The sequence below is a fragment of the Oryzias melastigma genome, linkage group LG10 (genome assembly GCF_002922805.2).
Source record: "Oryzias melastigma strain HK-1 linkage group LG10, ASM292280v2, whole genome shotgun sequence".
In the NCBI taxonomy this organism is placed as follows: domain Eukaryota; kingdom Metazoa; phylum Chordata; class Actinopteri; order Beloniformes; family Adrianichthyidae; genus Oryzias; species Oryzias melastigma.
The window spans coordinates 16,481,732-16,500,226 of NC_050521.1; the positions used below are offsets into that span (position 1 = coordinate 16,481,732).

Sequence of the window (18,495 nt, forward strand, 5' to 3'; positions counted from 1 at the left end):
AATATCCAACATTTTAAGTTCATAGATAAAATTAACAAACTGGTGGCATTTTATTAAATTTGACTTAAAATAATTTTTATTTTACAGAGATGTCTTGCTCATCTGTTCTGTGTAAATGGAGCTGTGACTGTGAAGTGCTTCAGTCCTTTAGAATGGTGAGAAAACGCTTTACTAGTGAATGCAAGTTGCCAAAAGTTGAATTAATTCCAGCTCCAGAAATCAATGCATTTTCGACATACAACTCCACCAAAAAAGAAAGAGAAACTCTCAGGAACTCAGCTCACCTGCGTTTATTTTGTCATGGCACTTTATGATATTTCTTTTGTTTTTCTTTGTTTTTAATCACTCAGTGTCACATAAACCAAGACAACAGGTCGTTACAAAAAATATATAAAAATAAAATTATAAGTTTGTGGTGCCGTATTATCATCATCAAGTTTGGTTTAAGTCAAACCAGCACCTTTTAGAAAATAAGAACAGTGAAATTCTAGCTAAAACCAAAGCAGTCAGTAATATCTATCACTCAAAGCATGTGGCTGCAATGTGCAACATATTCACGTTTCAGAGCCCACTGCCCTCTAGAGGAGATAAAGTAAATTACACAATTAGCAAAAAAAAAAATCAAAATAAGTTACAAAGGGATGAACCAGTGGTACACACAAGACAGTGATGGCTGTGAGCAGGTAAAACAGGACAAACAGTTATTGCACCTTTGACACCTTCATGCTGAGGAGAAAACATGAATAACAAAAATACTAAAATGTGAGTGTTGGTGGAATGTAAAAATATTACAGAACTTTATTAGAAGTTGAGGGAAAAAAATGCATCATGTACTTCTTGTGCTGAGACACAGAGTGTCCTTCAGGTGAATGAAAATAATTAGATTTTTCTGATCAATGTGTGTTTAAGAGTGTGTGTGACGTGGGACAGCTGAGGGCAAGGCACCAACACCAAGGGACGTCCAGTGTGTAAATCCAGCCTTAAAACTTCAACCTTAGAACAATTATGCATCTTTTTAGCCTCCCTGAAGGGAAACAGATCATATGTCAGCAGAAACGGAAACTTGATCTGTATTTGGTACTTTGATCAATAATCGTGTTAAGAACCAACACTCAATTTGGTCAGAGCGGCTTTAAACTCCACCAAACGTGGGGCCCATATGTTTAAACTATCGCCATGGTGACCAGTGTGAGACCCTTGTGATCAGCAGTGGTAATCTGGAAGTGTTTAAACTTCAAACGGAAGTGGAAGGCTTGCAATTGTGGTTTAGATATCTAGGATGCAATTAGAGGCAATTATTAGCCGAAGATGTTTACAAGCAGAGGAATTCCATGCATTTCTATACGGAATGGTCCAGTGATGAAGAGGCGGCAGACGAAGCATTTCAGATTAAAGCACATCACAGAATGATGGAGAGGGAAGTAGCTTCAGTCTTAAAACCTGAGCTCGAAGACAAAAACAAGGAAAACTAAACTTAATCAAAGGTATACTTCTACATTAGTATAAAAAAACTACACTACGAGAAACAAATAAGTATTTCAAAGAAAAAAAAGTCATAAATAAAAGCTATGGCATGTTTCAATGGCATTATATTCAAGTAATTCTTGATAAAGTCCCTGAAAGTGGTTCATGTAAACATTGAGTCATTAACACAGACGCTGAACCAACAGTTCATGAGAAAGGCAGCAGCAATTCATATGTACAACACACGACCAAGGCTTTGTGTCTCCTTCATCATGTGGTCCAGTCACATCGCTTCCAAAACCTAAACCTTTAGCATGAAGAAGCCTGGAGCCGTGAGCCCTCGCCTGTTCGTGGGAGGGTCCGCCACAAGGCCTGACTTTGGAGATGAGAGAAAAAAAGGAAACAAGGTAAGAAAAACAACTACAGGAGACCTGCAGACTTGACCTGCACTCAAAATTAAACTCAAAGGTCTCCTCAGATGAGGAGGAGCCACTGAGCTCTTTCTTGCGATGTTTGCAGGAGACACAGGCACTCTCGTTTCTCGTTATCTTTAAATATAAAAATGTATTCTCCTCACCTCACAAGATGGAAAAGAAATTAACCCAATAAGTGTGTTTAAATATAGTGATAAAAAAAAAGTTGAGCAGCAAGTAATCCTTATCACAGATACTTTGTTTTGCGCACCACTAAAATCGTCTCAGCTTTCAAGTACAACTGAGCACACAGGCACTGAATGAGGTGGGTGTAGGATCACACTGCTGCTTTCATCTCATTCACAGTGATGACAGTCTCAATAAAACAGATTTATAAATCCAGTTTAGAAGATGGCAGCAGCACTTCTGAGGAGCCTCAGTATTTCATATGAGGCGGAGGAGTATCGTCACGTCAACGTGATGACTTCGACTGCTTTTCCTTTGGACCTCTGCTTGCGTCTGGAGCGTCTCTGTGGGAGGGTGGGGGCAGCAGGGCGGTGTGGAGGTGCTGCGGGGCCGACGGAGAGAGAAAGCAGGTCTGTAAGCGGGTGTTTCTGGGTTTGGAGCTGGGGTGGAAGCATTACAGTGGACTCCTGCAGGGGCTTGAGTTCCCTCTCCGTCTCCTGGCGTCACCTGTCAAAGCAGCCGGCGGCAAATGTGTGGTGTGCCCCAAGGTACCCGCCGCTGTAGGCCATGCTTAGGCAGTGTCGGGGTTCTCCGGCGAGTGTCATCTGAACCGAGATGGGGCCCTGAAGAGGCAGCGAGCGAGCCGCTGGTTGGAGACCCGCAGTTATGCTCGAGTAGGAAGGGAAGACTCCGCTCGGAGTGACAGAAGGAGCTCCAGTTAGTAAACCCATACTGTGGTTCTGAAGGAAGTCCTGAGACATGTTCACAACAGAGCCCAAAGCCTGGGAATCGGCGAGCGCCTGCAGCTGGGACAGAGACGGGGAGTGCTGCAAAAGGTGAGGGAAGCCATCTGGCTGAAAGAGCAACTGTGGTGTGGATGAGGCGGAGGAGGAAGAGGAGGAGGAGACCGGCCTCTGGATGGATGAAACTGGAGAGAGGTGAGACGTCTGCGGCTGCGACTGCAGAGAGGAGAGTCGATGAGGAGGGGTGGATTTGGTTTTATTGGCCTCCTTTACATCATTGTCGTGAGCTCTGCCGTTAAAAACAAAAAGAGATCAAGTAAGTCACACAACGGCACCTCAGTTGTGCAGAAAATAAAAACTAAAAGCAACAACATGAATAATCCAGACAAACCTGTTGTTAAAAACAAACCAGTTTGACTACCAAGCAATAAAAACAATGTAAACCTTCAGACTTCCTTACATTTGCAGGATGATAGGCTTTAAATAAGCTAGTTTAGGTTAAATCACACCATTATGAAAATTATGTTTTAACATGTTATTGTAGCATTTTTCTGGTGATAAACAACATATATAAATAAAATTAAGCTTAAAATTGCGTTTCTGATTAATTTCTTATTCAAACTGGTGCCTATTAAGAGCAGATGAAAAATACAGTTAGAATAAAAGCTTGTGGCAATGATTGAGAAGCTAAAATTGGCAGATCATAAGCTCTGCTGCTTTGCTCCATTCTGATGTATCCAAATAGATCCATGTACATCTTTGTTTTCCTCGTCAGGGCTCAAAATTGTATGGGAAATAGGAAATAAAGGTCCCGCTCACAACTTGGTGACAAATTTCTAAGAAAAATCTACTGCCGCTCTGCAGAAACTATGTCCTAGAACACAACGTTTTTTTGATTTTGCCTACAAACAGCATTGCTAAAAGCATTGCCAACTGGAGAAACGGAACAAATGGAATGGAAAAAAACAGAATTCCAAACCCTTTTTCAGTACGTATCCATGTGTGTTTCTTACAGCAGCATTAGTTCGATGCACTGGGTGAGGTGGTCCCACGTGTAGCCTGTCAGTAGATGCAGAGCAGTCGTCCAGCTCGGGGAAATCTGGAGACAAATCCGAGACGCCGCCACGCACGCAGCAGCAACCTGAGATGGTCGGAAACTCAGGAACGCATGATCTAAATGTAGGGAGAAAGTTTAATTAACGCTTAGAGCCAAATAAGCACTGTTTTGAACCAGACAGCAGAGGGGGGAAATAAAAGTAAGCCTCTGTAAACTCACCCTGCAGCGACACCTCCAGAAAGTAGTGCGTGTATTTGTCCATGAAAGCCTTGGTCTTTGAGAGCGAGGACAGAGGCCACCCATTGTACAGGTCGCTCTCCTGCACTGCCGCATTTAGGTAGTAGTCAATAAAGTGAGCAGGGGTTGGCATGCACAGATTCCAGCCAAACGTCTCCAGGAGGAGAAGCTCCATTTTGATGAGATCCTTCTTGTTGAGAACAAGGTTCAAGCTGCACATGAAGCCGAGGGAGTTCAGCTGCTCCAGTTTGGGAACTCGGTCCTCCTTCTCCTCAAATTTACCTAACAAGAAACAGTTTTAATAGAAGTTAACGATTCATTTACTTTAGCCATTTTAGTCAGCTGAGTGTGGGAATTAAGCTCTGAACATCTGGAACCAGAACACTAAAATGCTAAAGGCTGAGTGAGGTCCACTTTCAGGACAATAAAAACCTCACACTTACGAGAAAAAAAAAAAAAATCTGTCAAACCGATCCCCAACATTTCAGTCTTCGCCCCAGAGCCGTCTCATTATGGCGAGCCCCCATCCCATCCAAAGACGTATTCTTTTCCATAGCAACAGCCCTGAGGCCCGGGTCCATGTGGCCAATGAAGAGGGGCATTTTTCTGCCTTTAATCCAGGGGTCCAAAAGGCCTCCACTCAATCAGGAGGAGAGAGGGAGAGGAGGGTATCAGATTACTCTGATACAGATTTCCCTGTAAATCATTTGCCTTAAAACTGGCCCTGCGTTTTAGGAGCCAGACTGAAACCCGCTGGCCCGTAAACATAACAGCAGGGAGTTTTTAAAGCTCATATCAATGAAGACCATCACCGTAAAAATTAAATGCCACCAGAAAATAACAAAATCTCAGCTCTGTAAGATTAAAGCCTATTCCTCTCAAAGATTCATATTTGCAGACCTCATGGGAAATAACTAGAAATAAAAAAAGAAAAATATAACTAATTGCAAACACTATATATCATAAGGCTATCTAAGTGTTTACTTTGTACCAGGAATTTTAGTCAAATGTGTCCAAATGGGCAGAAGCTCAAATCATTTGCATGAGTAAAATGGGGGCTTTGTCTTCCTAAACAAACATGGCCAACCTGCTTAAGTGCTACACCCTGACTACAGGCAAATTATTTTGCATTTTATCCCCCTCACTGGGATTAAAAAGTTATGAATCCAGCTGGGCACAAAATATATATATATTAAAAAAAACTGCAGAGCTCATCCTCTAATCTAAATCCATGGCAACTGAGCCACTTTTAATGGGAGGGGGCTACCATTACACTTGGAAGTGAACACCCCAACCCAGCAGTGGCTTACAACAGCTGTTGCTTTTGTCTTTGATTGACCTCATATATCCCTTTATTTATCTAGAAGAAGCAGCATCCTCCTAAAGAGTGCAAATTCTATCGCCGATGCTGCGGCCTATTATTAAGCGAGGAAGAAGAGGGGACGGGAGGAGGGGCGGGGGTCTGAAGCCCCACTTTCCAGGAGGTTAGGGAGTAATTAGCAGAGAGGCAGTAATGGCTTCTCTTCAACAGAGCAGGAAGCACAATGAAAAACAGCGCTGTTTACCACCACAATTGCTCAATCCGTAACCCAGTCCACACGTGTCCCACTCTGTCCTTTAGATCTGCTGCCTGCTGTCAGACTGTTATGTCCACACGGTCATAAAAGGCCATCAATGCCCCCAATCTCTGCACAACACCGACCTCTTTGATCTTGAAAGACATTACCAGCCTGCCTGCTTTTTGGAGCTCTGTGATTATTCCTGTAGTTTACCACTGTGGTTGATCACAGACCAGAGAAAAATGGATACTACGGTCTATAAAAGAAAACCAAAGTGTGACTTAATGAAGTAAGAAAGATAGAATCCCGTTTTAAAACCCACTACAGTGAAATCCATGTTTTTGGTGTTTCCAGCATGTTCTTGTGGCATTTTTCTCATGATGTAAGAAAATATATAACGAAAGTTGTAATATATTCAATATCGAATTTAAAAATATATATATATTAAAATAGCATTTCTGAGTATTTGTTTATGTAAATTGTAGCAAATGAGGAGCAGACAAAAAAATGCAGTTGAGAAAAGCTTGCAGCTGTGATGTAGAAGCTACTACGGCAAGCCACAAGGTCCCTGCTCCACTCCACTTGTAGACTAGTGTAAGTCTTTGTTATCCTCCTCTGAGCTGGTATCTGGTTCCAAATCTGTGAGGCTGGATAGCTCCAATATAGCTCAGCATTTTTTTTGCACTGAAAATGCTTAATTGGGGCTGTGAGGGGCTGCAAGCTAGCTGTAGGGAGTGAAACACAGGGATGATGGGAAGTGAGTGGAGATTTCCCCGGGCTCACACCAAGCGTTACAGTTTCGATGCGAGTGCTGCAGTCTTTACGTAACTTTAAAAGTGCGAGAGGAAATCCCACTGCAGAAGTTCAAGTCCTGCGTCTGCGGTCAGGCCTCTGAAAATCAGTTTTGCTTGGTTCAAATTTTCGCCGGACGACGCAGCTGAACCGCAGGAAACAAAGGGGGATTAGCGTGAACGTATGTGAGTTTGGAGTTTTGCGAGGACGGTAGCAGAGACTGTGGCTGCAGCCATCCAGTAGCTAATATGAGCCATCAGCCTGACCGCTCCCGCATCACACCCGAGATATAACGCTAGCCGTGTGTGCCCGGGGTTACTCCACGCCAAGAGACCCGCCCACAACTCAGATGCAAATTTCTAATGAATTCCTGCAACTCTGCAGAAACAATTTCCTAGAAAACAACAGTTTTTTTTTATTTACGCTATTGGCAATATTATAACTAAAAAAGACTACTTTGAAAGCTTTCAGAGTAGATCAACAGATGATAATAGTGGGACTTTAAGCAGCTGAGAAAATCAGATCACAGACTTGAGAAAAATGGATACTACAGTCTTTAAAAGAAAACCAAAATGTAACAAACAAAGACTGATTTCTGCATTAAATAAAAGTCGGACAGTAAATGGGAAACATTTCAGTAAAAGTGCAATGCAGAGGTGTTACCTTATTATGCTGCATCAGCTTAAAATCTATATACTTATTTATGAACATTTTCTTTAATAGCAATATGCTTGTACAAACATTTAAAAAGGTGGATAAAATAAAAATAAAAATCTATTTTTAACTCAATAACACAGAAGGCCCTCAGGTTCTTGAGAACATGTGACCAATTTCACGTTTTATAACTATGAACATGAACATTTACTATAGTTTTTCTTGCAGCAAATCTAAGACGTTTTGCCCAAATCAAGAACTCAGAGTAGAATGCAAACAAAGACCATTCGGAGCGTCAGATAATCCATCAGTCTGGACGTTTCTTGTGTAACTCCATCCTCTTATAAACGCGACAGGTCCGAACTGCTTGCAACAACTGCAGTTTGTTTGTCAGGCTGAGGGAGATGGTGCATTCTTCTCCTGTGAGTTAGCCGCCTGCATTCCAGGTATGGCAAACTGATCCTATCTCAACAGCAAAGAGCAGGAAGGAGACACAGCTGAAGGGTGAAAATGTGAACTTCCTATTTATTTCACATGACGTGTCCGTGCACAGCTACAATACTATCACCCCCTTGTAAGTCCCAACAGATGATTAGAAGAGATGAAGGCAAAGGTTAGAGGGCTGAGCGAGGTGGAGGTTTAAGAAATCACAAAAAAAAAAGTCTTAAAGTTGATTTTTTGTTTTTTACTCTAAAGAACCACTGCATTTATCGTTTAAACTATTGTAAAAGCACTCCCAGCGGTCTGTCGTTTTCTAGAACATAGTTTCTGTAAAGCGGAAGAAGTGCATTAGAAATGAGTTGAGGGTGGAATTGCTGACGCTCTATTCCGCTAGCTTACAGCCCCTCACAACCGAACACTACTAATGCAACAAAAATAGCTAGCAATATTGGAGACAGACGCCAAACAAAGATGTACATGGATCTATTCGTTCACTTTTGGATGATGGAGCTTGAGGCCTGCCGATTTTAGCTTCTACATCACAGCTACAAACTTTATCAAACAGCATCTTTGCATCTGCTACCGATTCAAAATGATGTGAATAAAGAAATATTTAGAAAAGCAAATTTAATTTTCTTCATGAGAAAATGCCACGAGAACATGTCAAAAAGTGTTCATCAGTCGCTCTTAATGATAAGATATTCTTTTTAAGAAAAACAAATTAGACCTACAATGTCTTGCTTCTGGGTTTTAAACCTCTTATTTGTCGTAAGTTCTTTCACACGATCATCTGCTGCTGCCACTGATCCAGACGGCTCCTATAATGTAGGCCTGAACTGATCTCTGACCCACATTGCTGAATGCTCTAGTGACCAGGGAGAATTCTAGAAACCCCAGACTTATGCGTGGAAGTGTGTCAGCGTGGTGTGTGTGTGTGTCGGGGGGTTGAATTGTGCCTTACCCTATGGGTGGTAACAAGGGAGACTGGGGGCAAACATATGTTCAGGAATTAGAGAGCAAAATCCTTCCACAGTCCAAGCTTTCTTGGTGTGTCTATTCATAAAATTTGATATCTGGGTGATCTTTACAAAGTTGTAAAGTTTCTCAAACTGTGGGAGCCACAAATGATAACAGTGGGCATTTCCCTAATAATCCACATTTCAGGGCGCCCCACACGTCCCTGTTTAACATCAGCAGCAAACCTGCCTTTCAAGTATCACTCCATTCATTGCCCCGGACCCCCAGGTATGCTGGGCTGCTTTTATGGGTTGCCCCGGCTCGCTCTGCATGACCCCGTCAGAGTTAAAGAACTAGGAGGAAACGGAGCCGCCAGTAGAGGGTAAAAGGACAGCCCGCCCCCCGCCCCGTCCATCAGAACCCGGCCGTTAACAGGGCGCTGCTGCAGCAGCCCGGCCGTTTCCCTCAACTGGGAATTTTCCTGCGGGTTAAGACTTCCAAGGTGGATCTTAATGAGGTGACTGGGAGAAACGAATCCGTGGGTTTATCACGTGGTTGTCATGGTAACTGTGTCCCTCTTATAGCAACGTCGGCCGCGCACACAAACGCTCGCATAACAACCTCCACCCCTTCAAGTGGGCTCCCCTCCCCCCTCTCTGGGAAGGGTCTTCTTGCTGGCCTGCTCGCATTGACTGGCTTTTGTTTGAGGACTGACTCGGGGAGCATATGGCAGGTGCCCCTCAGCACACTGTGCCTCCCCACCCCCGGGGCTCGGAGGCCGATGTCTGTGCACTTTGTAGTCATTTTAACAGAGCTTCCTGTGCAGTTGTTTCTGCAGGATGCTCTTTTTTTGCCCCCATGTTCATTTTATTTCCTGCAAATCCTTTAATAAATCTGATCTCCTAAACCATCAAAATATCCCATTTTAGCAATTACCCTTAAAGATTCACCTTCATTTTCTAAAAAAGTATAAGCTGGACAAAGCATAAATCACGGTTATCTAAAGCCATCAGGAACATTTTGTGTTGGCTGACAGCAATTAATTGTGCCATTTATGCTAATAGCTGCAACTTTGTGAAGCTTTACGTTTTCTCAAAGCTTCCAGGAAGACGGATTAGATCCCTGCAGGACTTCACAGAACGCAGCACAAAAGAAACTTTATAGCTGTGGAGTGACTTCCTCAAATGAGCATCCTAAGAGACCGGCGCCTTTAATTAAATGAGTTCTCTGGAGCACACACAATCTTTAAATGAGTACCAGTCAATAACACTTGACTCGTTCAGAAATAAACTTATTCCTGTAAGGGAGAAAAAGCTTATCCTTAAGGAGACACATGAACATACAAGTACCCACGACCAAAAAAATATACATTCAACAGATTTACAGGATTTAAGTCTCACTTTAATCAACTTTTGCTCTAATTTAAAAGTGTTTCCAGTAGTCTTTTTTTTTTTTAAAACTGTCATTTTCTAGGACATCAACAATTCTCCTTTGAGCTGTCGGTCAAGACCTTTGGTGCGAAATAAGCCGGCTCTCACTTCCCATCATCCCTTTGTTTACATGGTCTCCAGCTAATTTAAAGACCTAACATTACAGGTGCAACAAAAATGGCAAGCTTCAGAATAGAGGGCAGCAAGGAGCTTGTGGCCGATTGTACAACAACTTTTTCAAGCATCCATCTGCCCCAGATTCACAACAATTTGAATAAAGAAATACTCTGAATGTTCTTAATATATGTCCTCCATCATCAGAAAAATGCCACAAGAAGACACTCTAAACACCAAAAACACAATTTTCTTTGGAGTGGGTCTTAAAGTAGTGACTGTTCTGAGGTACAAAGGAGATACGGATTAATTAACCGAGTGTGGAAGCCGGGAAAATTTAAAGAAAGACAATTGTGTGCCTCAAAGGGAAGCAGTGAGACCCATAGGGAGGTTGTTCAATAACTAGGCCAGATTCCAAAGCACAAGACATGAAAACCCGAGTCAAGTCAGAATCAAACACCCCCTCTCAGAGGTTCATCAATCATGACAGAGACTCCCCCGAGAGCTGGAGGAGACTGACGCACAAGAGCGGAGCAGAGAGCCCCTCTTAACGGGAAACCACAATCAATGAATTCAATAACAAAAACGTATCAGTGATTTCAAATGTACATTCTGTGCGAGTTGGAGAGATGATACTTCATGCACTTCACTAAATGAACCGACTTAAATCTATCCTTAGACTCTCATGAGATTGCTTTTAAATGAGAGCTCTTTGAAGTCTGGAATTTTCCTCCAGACCCTGACGGATTGAAGATAGCCTGTAAACATGCATCCACACACCAACACAGAGCTTTACGGAGTTAAAAAACATCTCCAGACTCCTACTTTACACCATCATTATTTTAATTATTATCCATGATGACACGGGTTGCATCAATGCACCGCAGTCTGTTAATTACCAGACAGATATAAAGAGATGAACAACCTCCACACAAAGTGCATTATGCACCAGCAGGGGAGGTTTGGGTGATTAATGCACCTGCTTTACACAAACCACAAAGAAGAAGCTAAAATTAGCAGCCTACAACCAAACTCTGACACTTGCAGGAAAACTTTGGCTGAGGATGGAACGTGAGTCAGTTCACGGAAAAATGTTTACATCTGAGATATAGAATACATCAACGGCTTTTGAGGGGGGGAAACAGATAAAGGAAAAACTTGTTCTGCATGGCTGTGGTCGTCGCCATTTTGTCCAGCTGACGTCATCAAACCACAGCATTTAGGAATAGACAAACGTGCCTGAGAGCTGTTGAAGCTTGCCCTCTGAGATTTGATGATCACTTCAGTGGAAGCAACAATGTGTTCAATTGGTATTTAAAAAAGAAAAAAAAGTAAATAAATTTCATCCTGGTGTAGAGATAATAGAGGTTTCTGGAACCAGGCTGTAAGGACATTTATTTTTGATGTAAAGCTCTCCTAAAATTGTGGTGTAACCTGATTTGATTGTTTAATTTTCCGCCTAGTGGTTAATTTGTGAATTGAATTCCATCCAGTTATTTTTATATTTAATGTGCTTCAATCTGGAAGTCAAACGATTGCCTCTTGTTCTATATCCAACCAACTTAACAATGGAGGCAGCACAATAGATTGAATGACAGCCACCATCATTCACACAGATAAAAATCTGCAGACATGAGAGCAATTCTCAACAGTCGCACCACAAACACTCACATATCCACTCGTATTTGTTGCTCAGCAGGCGACAGACTACAAGTATAGTTTAAAAACATGCAAAACGCTAAGGGAGGGGGTGACGAGGTCTCCCGAGAGTCACTCGAATTAGCTTTGTTGCAGGAAGTGCTCTACACTGTACCAGGCTGTGTGCTAACCACAGCCGCTTTCAGGTCAGCACGGTTTCACTTTTGCTCTGGAGTTTTTAAACCTGTAGCAATTCATCTAAAAAAGAAAACTTTAAATGCTGTTATGACACGGAAAGAGAAGAGTCTATAGCTATGTCCAAATTCCCCCCTACTCACTAGATAGTGCATAAGATAGTGTGTTCGCCACTGTCCGAATCTACCAATTCCAAAATCAAGTGGATTAGCAATTTCCCAGAAGTCTTTGCGAAAAACTAGTGTACATCGATGCCTACTAGATTAGCAAATATAGACCACAATGCATTGCGGTTGAACAATTTTGAACAAAAAAAAATAGTTTTTGAATAAATCATCCACATTTTCACCATCAGAACACAGTGGAGTCATAAATAAATGTTTTGAAATGTTTGTATTGAATTGATTTTGACTTCGGGAAATGGATGATGTCATATCCTGCGTTGAGAAAAACCAAAGAAAAGTAGCGAGCATTATGTCTTAACTGCCTTTTAAATCCAGGGCACTATATAGTCCTGCACTTTATCGTTTTTTAATCGTTAAGGGTTAGGGAGGGACTTTGGACACAACCTATATGTTAAATAATCCTACTGAGAAAAAAAATAGTTATAGTTTAAAAAAAGAAAGAGTGCAATTTTATTCTGGGAAATAAACAATGTACTTACTTGCAAGCAACAAGCAGGAGAGCGCAATGACATAGAGCTGTTTGACAGCCACATCATAGTGGTCCATGAACAAGTCCAGCAGGTAGACGGCCAAATGGCGTGCTGTCGGACAGAGCTGGTAGCGGTTACTCAAGATGGCCAGCAGGTCTGCGAAGTATCGGCGCATGCCGATCTGCGGGGAGTGGGCTCGGTAGACAGGCAGCTTCAGCTCCTAGACGAGGAGGGGACAGGAGAATTTGGGGGCGTATTAATAACAAGAGGGGGAAAATATTTGAGAAGGTGCGAAGAAAAGGCATAGGTATAGTGATGTATTATCTTTTGATCTACTCTAAGTGTTTCCAGTGGTCTTTTAATGATTATGTTAGAAGCCAAAATAATTTTAAAAATCAGTCATTTTCTAGAACATAGTTTCATTAGAGCCCCTAAAACCCCAACCTTACATAATCAGTGCAACAATATTGGAGCTATCAATCGTACAGTTTGGATGTCAGTTCAGACAAGAAAAACAAAGATGTTAATGGATCTATTTGTCTGCAGGTGGATCCATGAGAATGGAGCGGAGCAGGGAGTTTGTGGCTTCCCGATTGTTGTTTCAAGCTTTTTCCAACATTTTTTTTTTGTCTGCACCTAATAATTTCACTAACACAATAGTCAGAAATGCAATTTTTAACTTAATTTTACTAATATTCGTCCTTCATCGTGAAAAAAATGCCACAAAAACATCTTAAAAACACCATCGGAGTGGGTCTTTAAACGGTTCCAGTACCATGCAGTCTCATTTCACATGATCGCCAGCTCGGCAGAGAACTGGAGCTAATGTGGGTCATCGCAGAGGTCTCCAAACAATGAGGTTGGGTTTTGTTCATGCGTATGTGGTTTAGGGTGGGGTGGGGGGCATCTTCTTCCAGTTGAGTTTAGCAGAAGCTCGGATTAAGTTTCACCCCCCAACACATCTCCTATTCATGTTCAATTAGCTGCAGTTGTTTCAGAGTGGAAAAAAAAGACACTCATGGGGGCATGCGCAAAGAACCACCCTCGAGTCTCTTCACAAATCAACACAAAAGCAAAACTAAAGAGCAAAACGGTTTCAGCTTTCAAGCTGCTGCAGACTTGTTTTTCTGCGTTTAAGCAGCTTACTTTACATGCTTTTGAAAAATCAGTTTTTATGTCAAAAGTTTCAACAAAAACAAGAGATTAGCTTTGCAATGACATTGGTAGATGGGTAAATTAATCTCCTTTGTGAATATATTAAACATCAAAAGCTCAGCCCAACAGGTCCACACAGAAGACGAAAAGCATAACCTTTGATCATTTCTACCAGAACTTTGTTCTTAAAGATTATTACTTTGCAATAGCTCAGATATTTATGCCCCATCATATTAAGCTGATAGGTTACCGTGCCTAGGAGCAGCATCTTTGCATGGCAGCACTCAAATCTATCATTAATTTAGAATGTCCGAAGCAAACCATGGTTGCTGTTTTGGGACAGGCGTGGCCTTCTTCAGTGCTAACCATCACTGTGCTGCAACCCACTACTGATTTAAGACGAGCTGACAAACCTATTCTTACAATAGACAATCCAGTCAAACGTCTGCTTTAAATTTTATAAAAGAAAAGCAAAGAAAAATTAAACAAACTGACGCAACAATTAGTTGTATTATAAGATAAGTGCTCACAGCACACGGCGAAGACATAACAGTTTGTTCAGAGTGATAAACTAACAACAGAGTCAAGGTTATTCAAACTGTCGAGGATGCATCTCGACTGGAACAGTCATGACAATCCAGAGCAATCCAAAAATAAACAGTTCCAACCTAAAGTGGCGCACAATATCAACCTATCCTCCCTAAACCCTCCTCTCCTCCCACAGCTTCTGCCTCTGGTCCATCTGTCTTTTTCTTGGGGTGCAAGGCTAGCAGCAGGAAGGAGGGGCTCAAGGGAGGTGGCTGCCCGAGTCTGGAGGGGCTCGGGGGGTTCGGAGCAGGGTGGAGAGGTGCCTTTGTGGGGGATCCGTGGCGTAATTAAGGATTCCACAGCTGCTTACTGATTTGCATGTCTGATTCGCCACATGCTACACGCCGCTGCTATCTCCCACATCAGGACATTATCAGTGCAGCAAACGTCATTAAGGCTGGAGAAGACGGGGGAGCAGGAGATCTGAAGGCTGTGTGAAGCTTGGAAACTGATTTTACTATTCTGTTTCATGGCAGATTTAATGCTGTAACTTAAAATTTAAAAAATCCAGACACTACCACTTCTTCTCTTCCTTTTCTCGTTTTGAACAAAAATATTCCACTTGTGAAAAGATCAGGCTAAGAATTAAAAAGCTTTAACCCCCACCTGATTATCTGAAACTGCATTTGCAACATAAAGCCAAAAAAACATCTTAAAATCTATTTATCAAATAAATCTGGTGCATTTATTTCAGCCAGGATTTAAACAAGGTAGATTGATTTCAACTAAAGCCACTCGTGGATATTTGGTCAATCCGCGTTGTGACTTCCTATTACAATAAATGCTTTATAATGAAGATAATCTAAGTTTCTTGTCAGTTTTCCAGCTTTTCATTCCTTTCAGGTTGATTGTTTAGCTCGCAAGGGCTATTTTTCTTCTTTTTTTCAAGAGAGAAATTCATAACAAGCTTAAAAAACTACAATTCACGGAGAGATAATATAAAACATACCTCACTTAAAAAAAAAAGTTTTTTTTTTTTTAATTCTGGAAAACCCCTTTTTAAAAAAGGTACAGATTTACCTGAAACACTTGTATGAGTCAACGACATTTTCATTTAATTTACAATGAGGTCACTTTATTGGTCTGTAAGCTAAAAGATTTTAATTGAATGCTGACATTGACTGTCAGTTGTGCTCTTTTTTTTAATAGCGAGTGAAAAACCGTGGGCGTGCCAAGTTTCCAGCCATACGCTGATTTTCAGTTTAATCATCAGCATGTAATGAGTCAGACACTGTTCTAGGTGAGCAAACCGATCACAGAGCCTGAGCGCACGGCTCGGCCTCAGACGACTGATTTATGATCCGCTTCAGTCCTGGCGCTTCAGTGCACCAAGACAACCCGATCTCTACAACCGGATCCAGTTTCAATAAGCCCAGAACGAGTCGACGCATGTGGCTGGAAAATGTCGTTTAATTGACAGATGTCTCCATTAAAGTGACACATGGGAAGAAATGTGAGCACGGTTTGAGGGTAATTACGACATTCTTAATTAATGAGCGTAATGAAATACTTATACAGCAGAATCAATGCCTTTTCTCCGGTGTATGAAATATTAAAATTATTTTCCGTTTCAAAACTACAACAGGTAAAAAAATTAAAGTAACATATAGAGATGTACCGTATATTCTGCCGAATATTGCAAAAAAGGCAGGGTGAGCGAGTTTAAATAAGGCAGAATAGTGACGTGTGACACGATGTTTGGTTAACCCTTTAACATTGGAGCTGCAGTGTTTATTTTCCTTGATTTACTGTATTTTTATTTATAACAAATCAACTTTTCTCCTTCAGAATCTGCTGGAATGACAATCATGTTAACAACAAAAAAAATTACATTATGTTGGAGATTTTGTGTTTAAAAGTCACCGGCGACGCCTCAGGTGTTAAAGGATTAATCAACGAGCATCAATGATCTGGCGCAGGGGTGTCAAACTCATTTTGGTCCAGGGGACACACTCAACCCGTCTGATCTGAAGTGGGCCGGACCAATAACATAATAGCAAAATAACCAATGATCAACTTGTTACCTGTAGTTTTGTTTTTGTTTGTTTGTTTTTTTCTCAGTTGGAAAAAATGTCTCAATCAACCTAGTAGCCCTTTTCACTTTTTATTACACATTTATGGACAGAGGCCAACAATTTGAAATAGAATGAATTTCACAAAAAAAAAAAAAAAGGTTTATTCAATATTATACAGACTGAATATTTTACATTTGACATTGAAGCAGCCCCCTTAGTAAACTCAAGAGGGGGAATGGGAAAAAAATTAAACAAACAAAATATAAACCTGCAAATCAATGAAAAATTGAATGCATTTTTATAGCTACTTAACAGCAGTGAAGCTCGCCGGGAAACCAATCAGTATCTTACCCAGATGTAGCACTCGATTGACGGTCTTGCTTTTCCTTTGCTTCCCCTAGTGGCGAAATTGCACATTGCGGACATTTCTTTAAAGAACCATAACTCGCCAAAGGAGTGGGCTAGAACTTATATTATTTTTTTAAAGAAATTTGTGATTTTCCAAGCAAATGAATGTAAATAAAACAGACAAATCTCTACAGGGGCTGCATCAGGCACGGAGGGGCGCAACACCAGGCAAAATTATTGATTGTGTCAAACTTTTGAGTTATTTTATTAATGGTTTTAACTATTACTTTTTTTTTTTACATTTTACATGAAATGTCAAACTTTTGAGAAAAAAAAAATCATTACAATTTTACAAATTGGCGCCAGCTCCAGCAGATGGCGCCCTAGGCGGCCGCCTACCTCGCCTATGCTCAGGGCTGGCCCTGGTTAAGAACCTGGATAAATATTTATTTTATCAGCCATCTACTGACGTAATATAAATATTTACTTTACTTGAAAAGGCGCAAAGAAAAACTATTCTGTAATTATTGGGAATTTGGTCAGGAATTTTAATTAGTATTCAGTTTTGGCCACAAAATGTTATTTTGGTGCATCCAACATAACATGCCTAGAAATCAATGACATTTTGTTGAGTATACATTAGAATCCAGAAGCTATAAATAACTTTATTATTGTGTGTGGGTTTTTCTAAACAGACAAAAATAAAACAGCATTGATTCACTAAAAATAGAGTTTTCCTGTTTCTGGGGGAACTGACCTTGATGCGCAGGGACTGATGGATGTCAGAAGCCAGCTGTCCTTTCCACCACTGCAGCTCCCTCTCCATCTTTCCCATTCAGAGGAGGCCTCCAGAACCAAGTTTTACCTGCAGGGACAGGTTCACGGAAACCACACAAACTTCAGACACCTTCACTCTGAGAGTGGAGACAAACATTCCCAGCAGTTTACCCACAACACCATTTAAGCTAGATATGGCGGAGGATTCCGTTGTTGTGGAAATAACCCATCATTTCACAGAAAGGGTGCTTTAAAAGTAAAAAAAAAAAATCGTTTGGCAAAGTTTTAGCTAGTTGTATGCCCTACTTTAGCCGGCAAAGGCCATTTTCTCTGGCTGGGTATTTAAATGGCTCAGTTAAATGTCCACTCACCCACGCGCTCTACGACAAATTCCTTTGATGTTCCGAAATGCCGCTTTAGGGACTACTTTATGTGGAAAAACTAGCATTTCAGGTAAACGGGACAATGTAAATGATGTGCCGCAAAACGACATGTGAAACCTACTTTCTGTTCTCAAAATGAAATTCCCTTCGTTTTAGAAAAAAAAAACTTCGACACAAACTTCTTATTTTCCTTAATAATAATGATTGTAAAAAGCATCGCGGCGAACTTTTCATCTCCGTGATTTTCACATGTGCCACCACTCACCGCTCCGACGGGAATGCCCCCCCAGACCCCTTTGTCTCAGTCCGACATCCTGGATGATAAAACTCCTTTTCGGCACAACTTTAAAAGATTCACGTTTTTGGCGCAGAAAAACACAAACTACAGATCCGCCGCCGCGGTCATCAAACAGCCCCCCACAGAGGAATGCGGCGGGAAGGCCTCCGCTCGCCTCGTTTCCTAAACTGTTCACACTTTTTCCGAGAAAATCTGCTCTGCCGTTCTCTCTCTCCGGTGGCTTCGCTTTAACAAAGTAGCCTCTCCGGCTGCACCAGCTGCGGCTGCTGAACTGCGAGGCGAGAGGAGTCGACGTAAAGAGCACCGATGCACTCTGGGAAATGTAGTTTTAGGTTAACACTAACCCCCAACGTCATTAGATTTTTTTAAATCACTGCTATTATATTATATTATATT

The 18,495-nt window shown here is 41.4% G+C and overlaps 1 protein-coding gene across 1 annotated transcript; it reads right to left on the reverse strand.

The window, feature by feature from the left end:
* Window positions 1-275: 275 nt before the first annotated feature.
* On the reverse strand, window positions 276-18,415 carry ccnjl (cyclin J-like). The gene is made up of 6 exons (XM_024284146.2): window positions 18,067-18,415; window positions 17,399-17,506; window positions 12,545-12,755; window positions 4,083-4,382; window positions 3,820-3,979; window positions 276-3,095 (listed from the first exon to the last, which is right to left on the reverse strand). The coding sequence occupies exons 2-6, from the start codon at window positions 17,474-17,476 to the stop codon at window positions 2,567-2,569; spliced, it is 1,278 nt and encodes a 425-aa protein (XP_024139914.1). The 5' UTR covers window positions 17,477-17,506; window positions 18,067-18,415; the 3' UTR covers window positions 276-2,566.
* Between the last annotated feature and the right edge of the window lie 80 nt (window positions 18,416-18,495).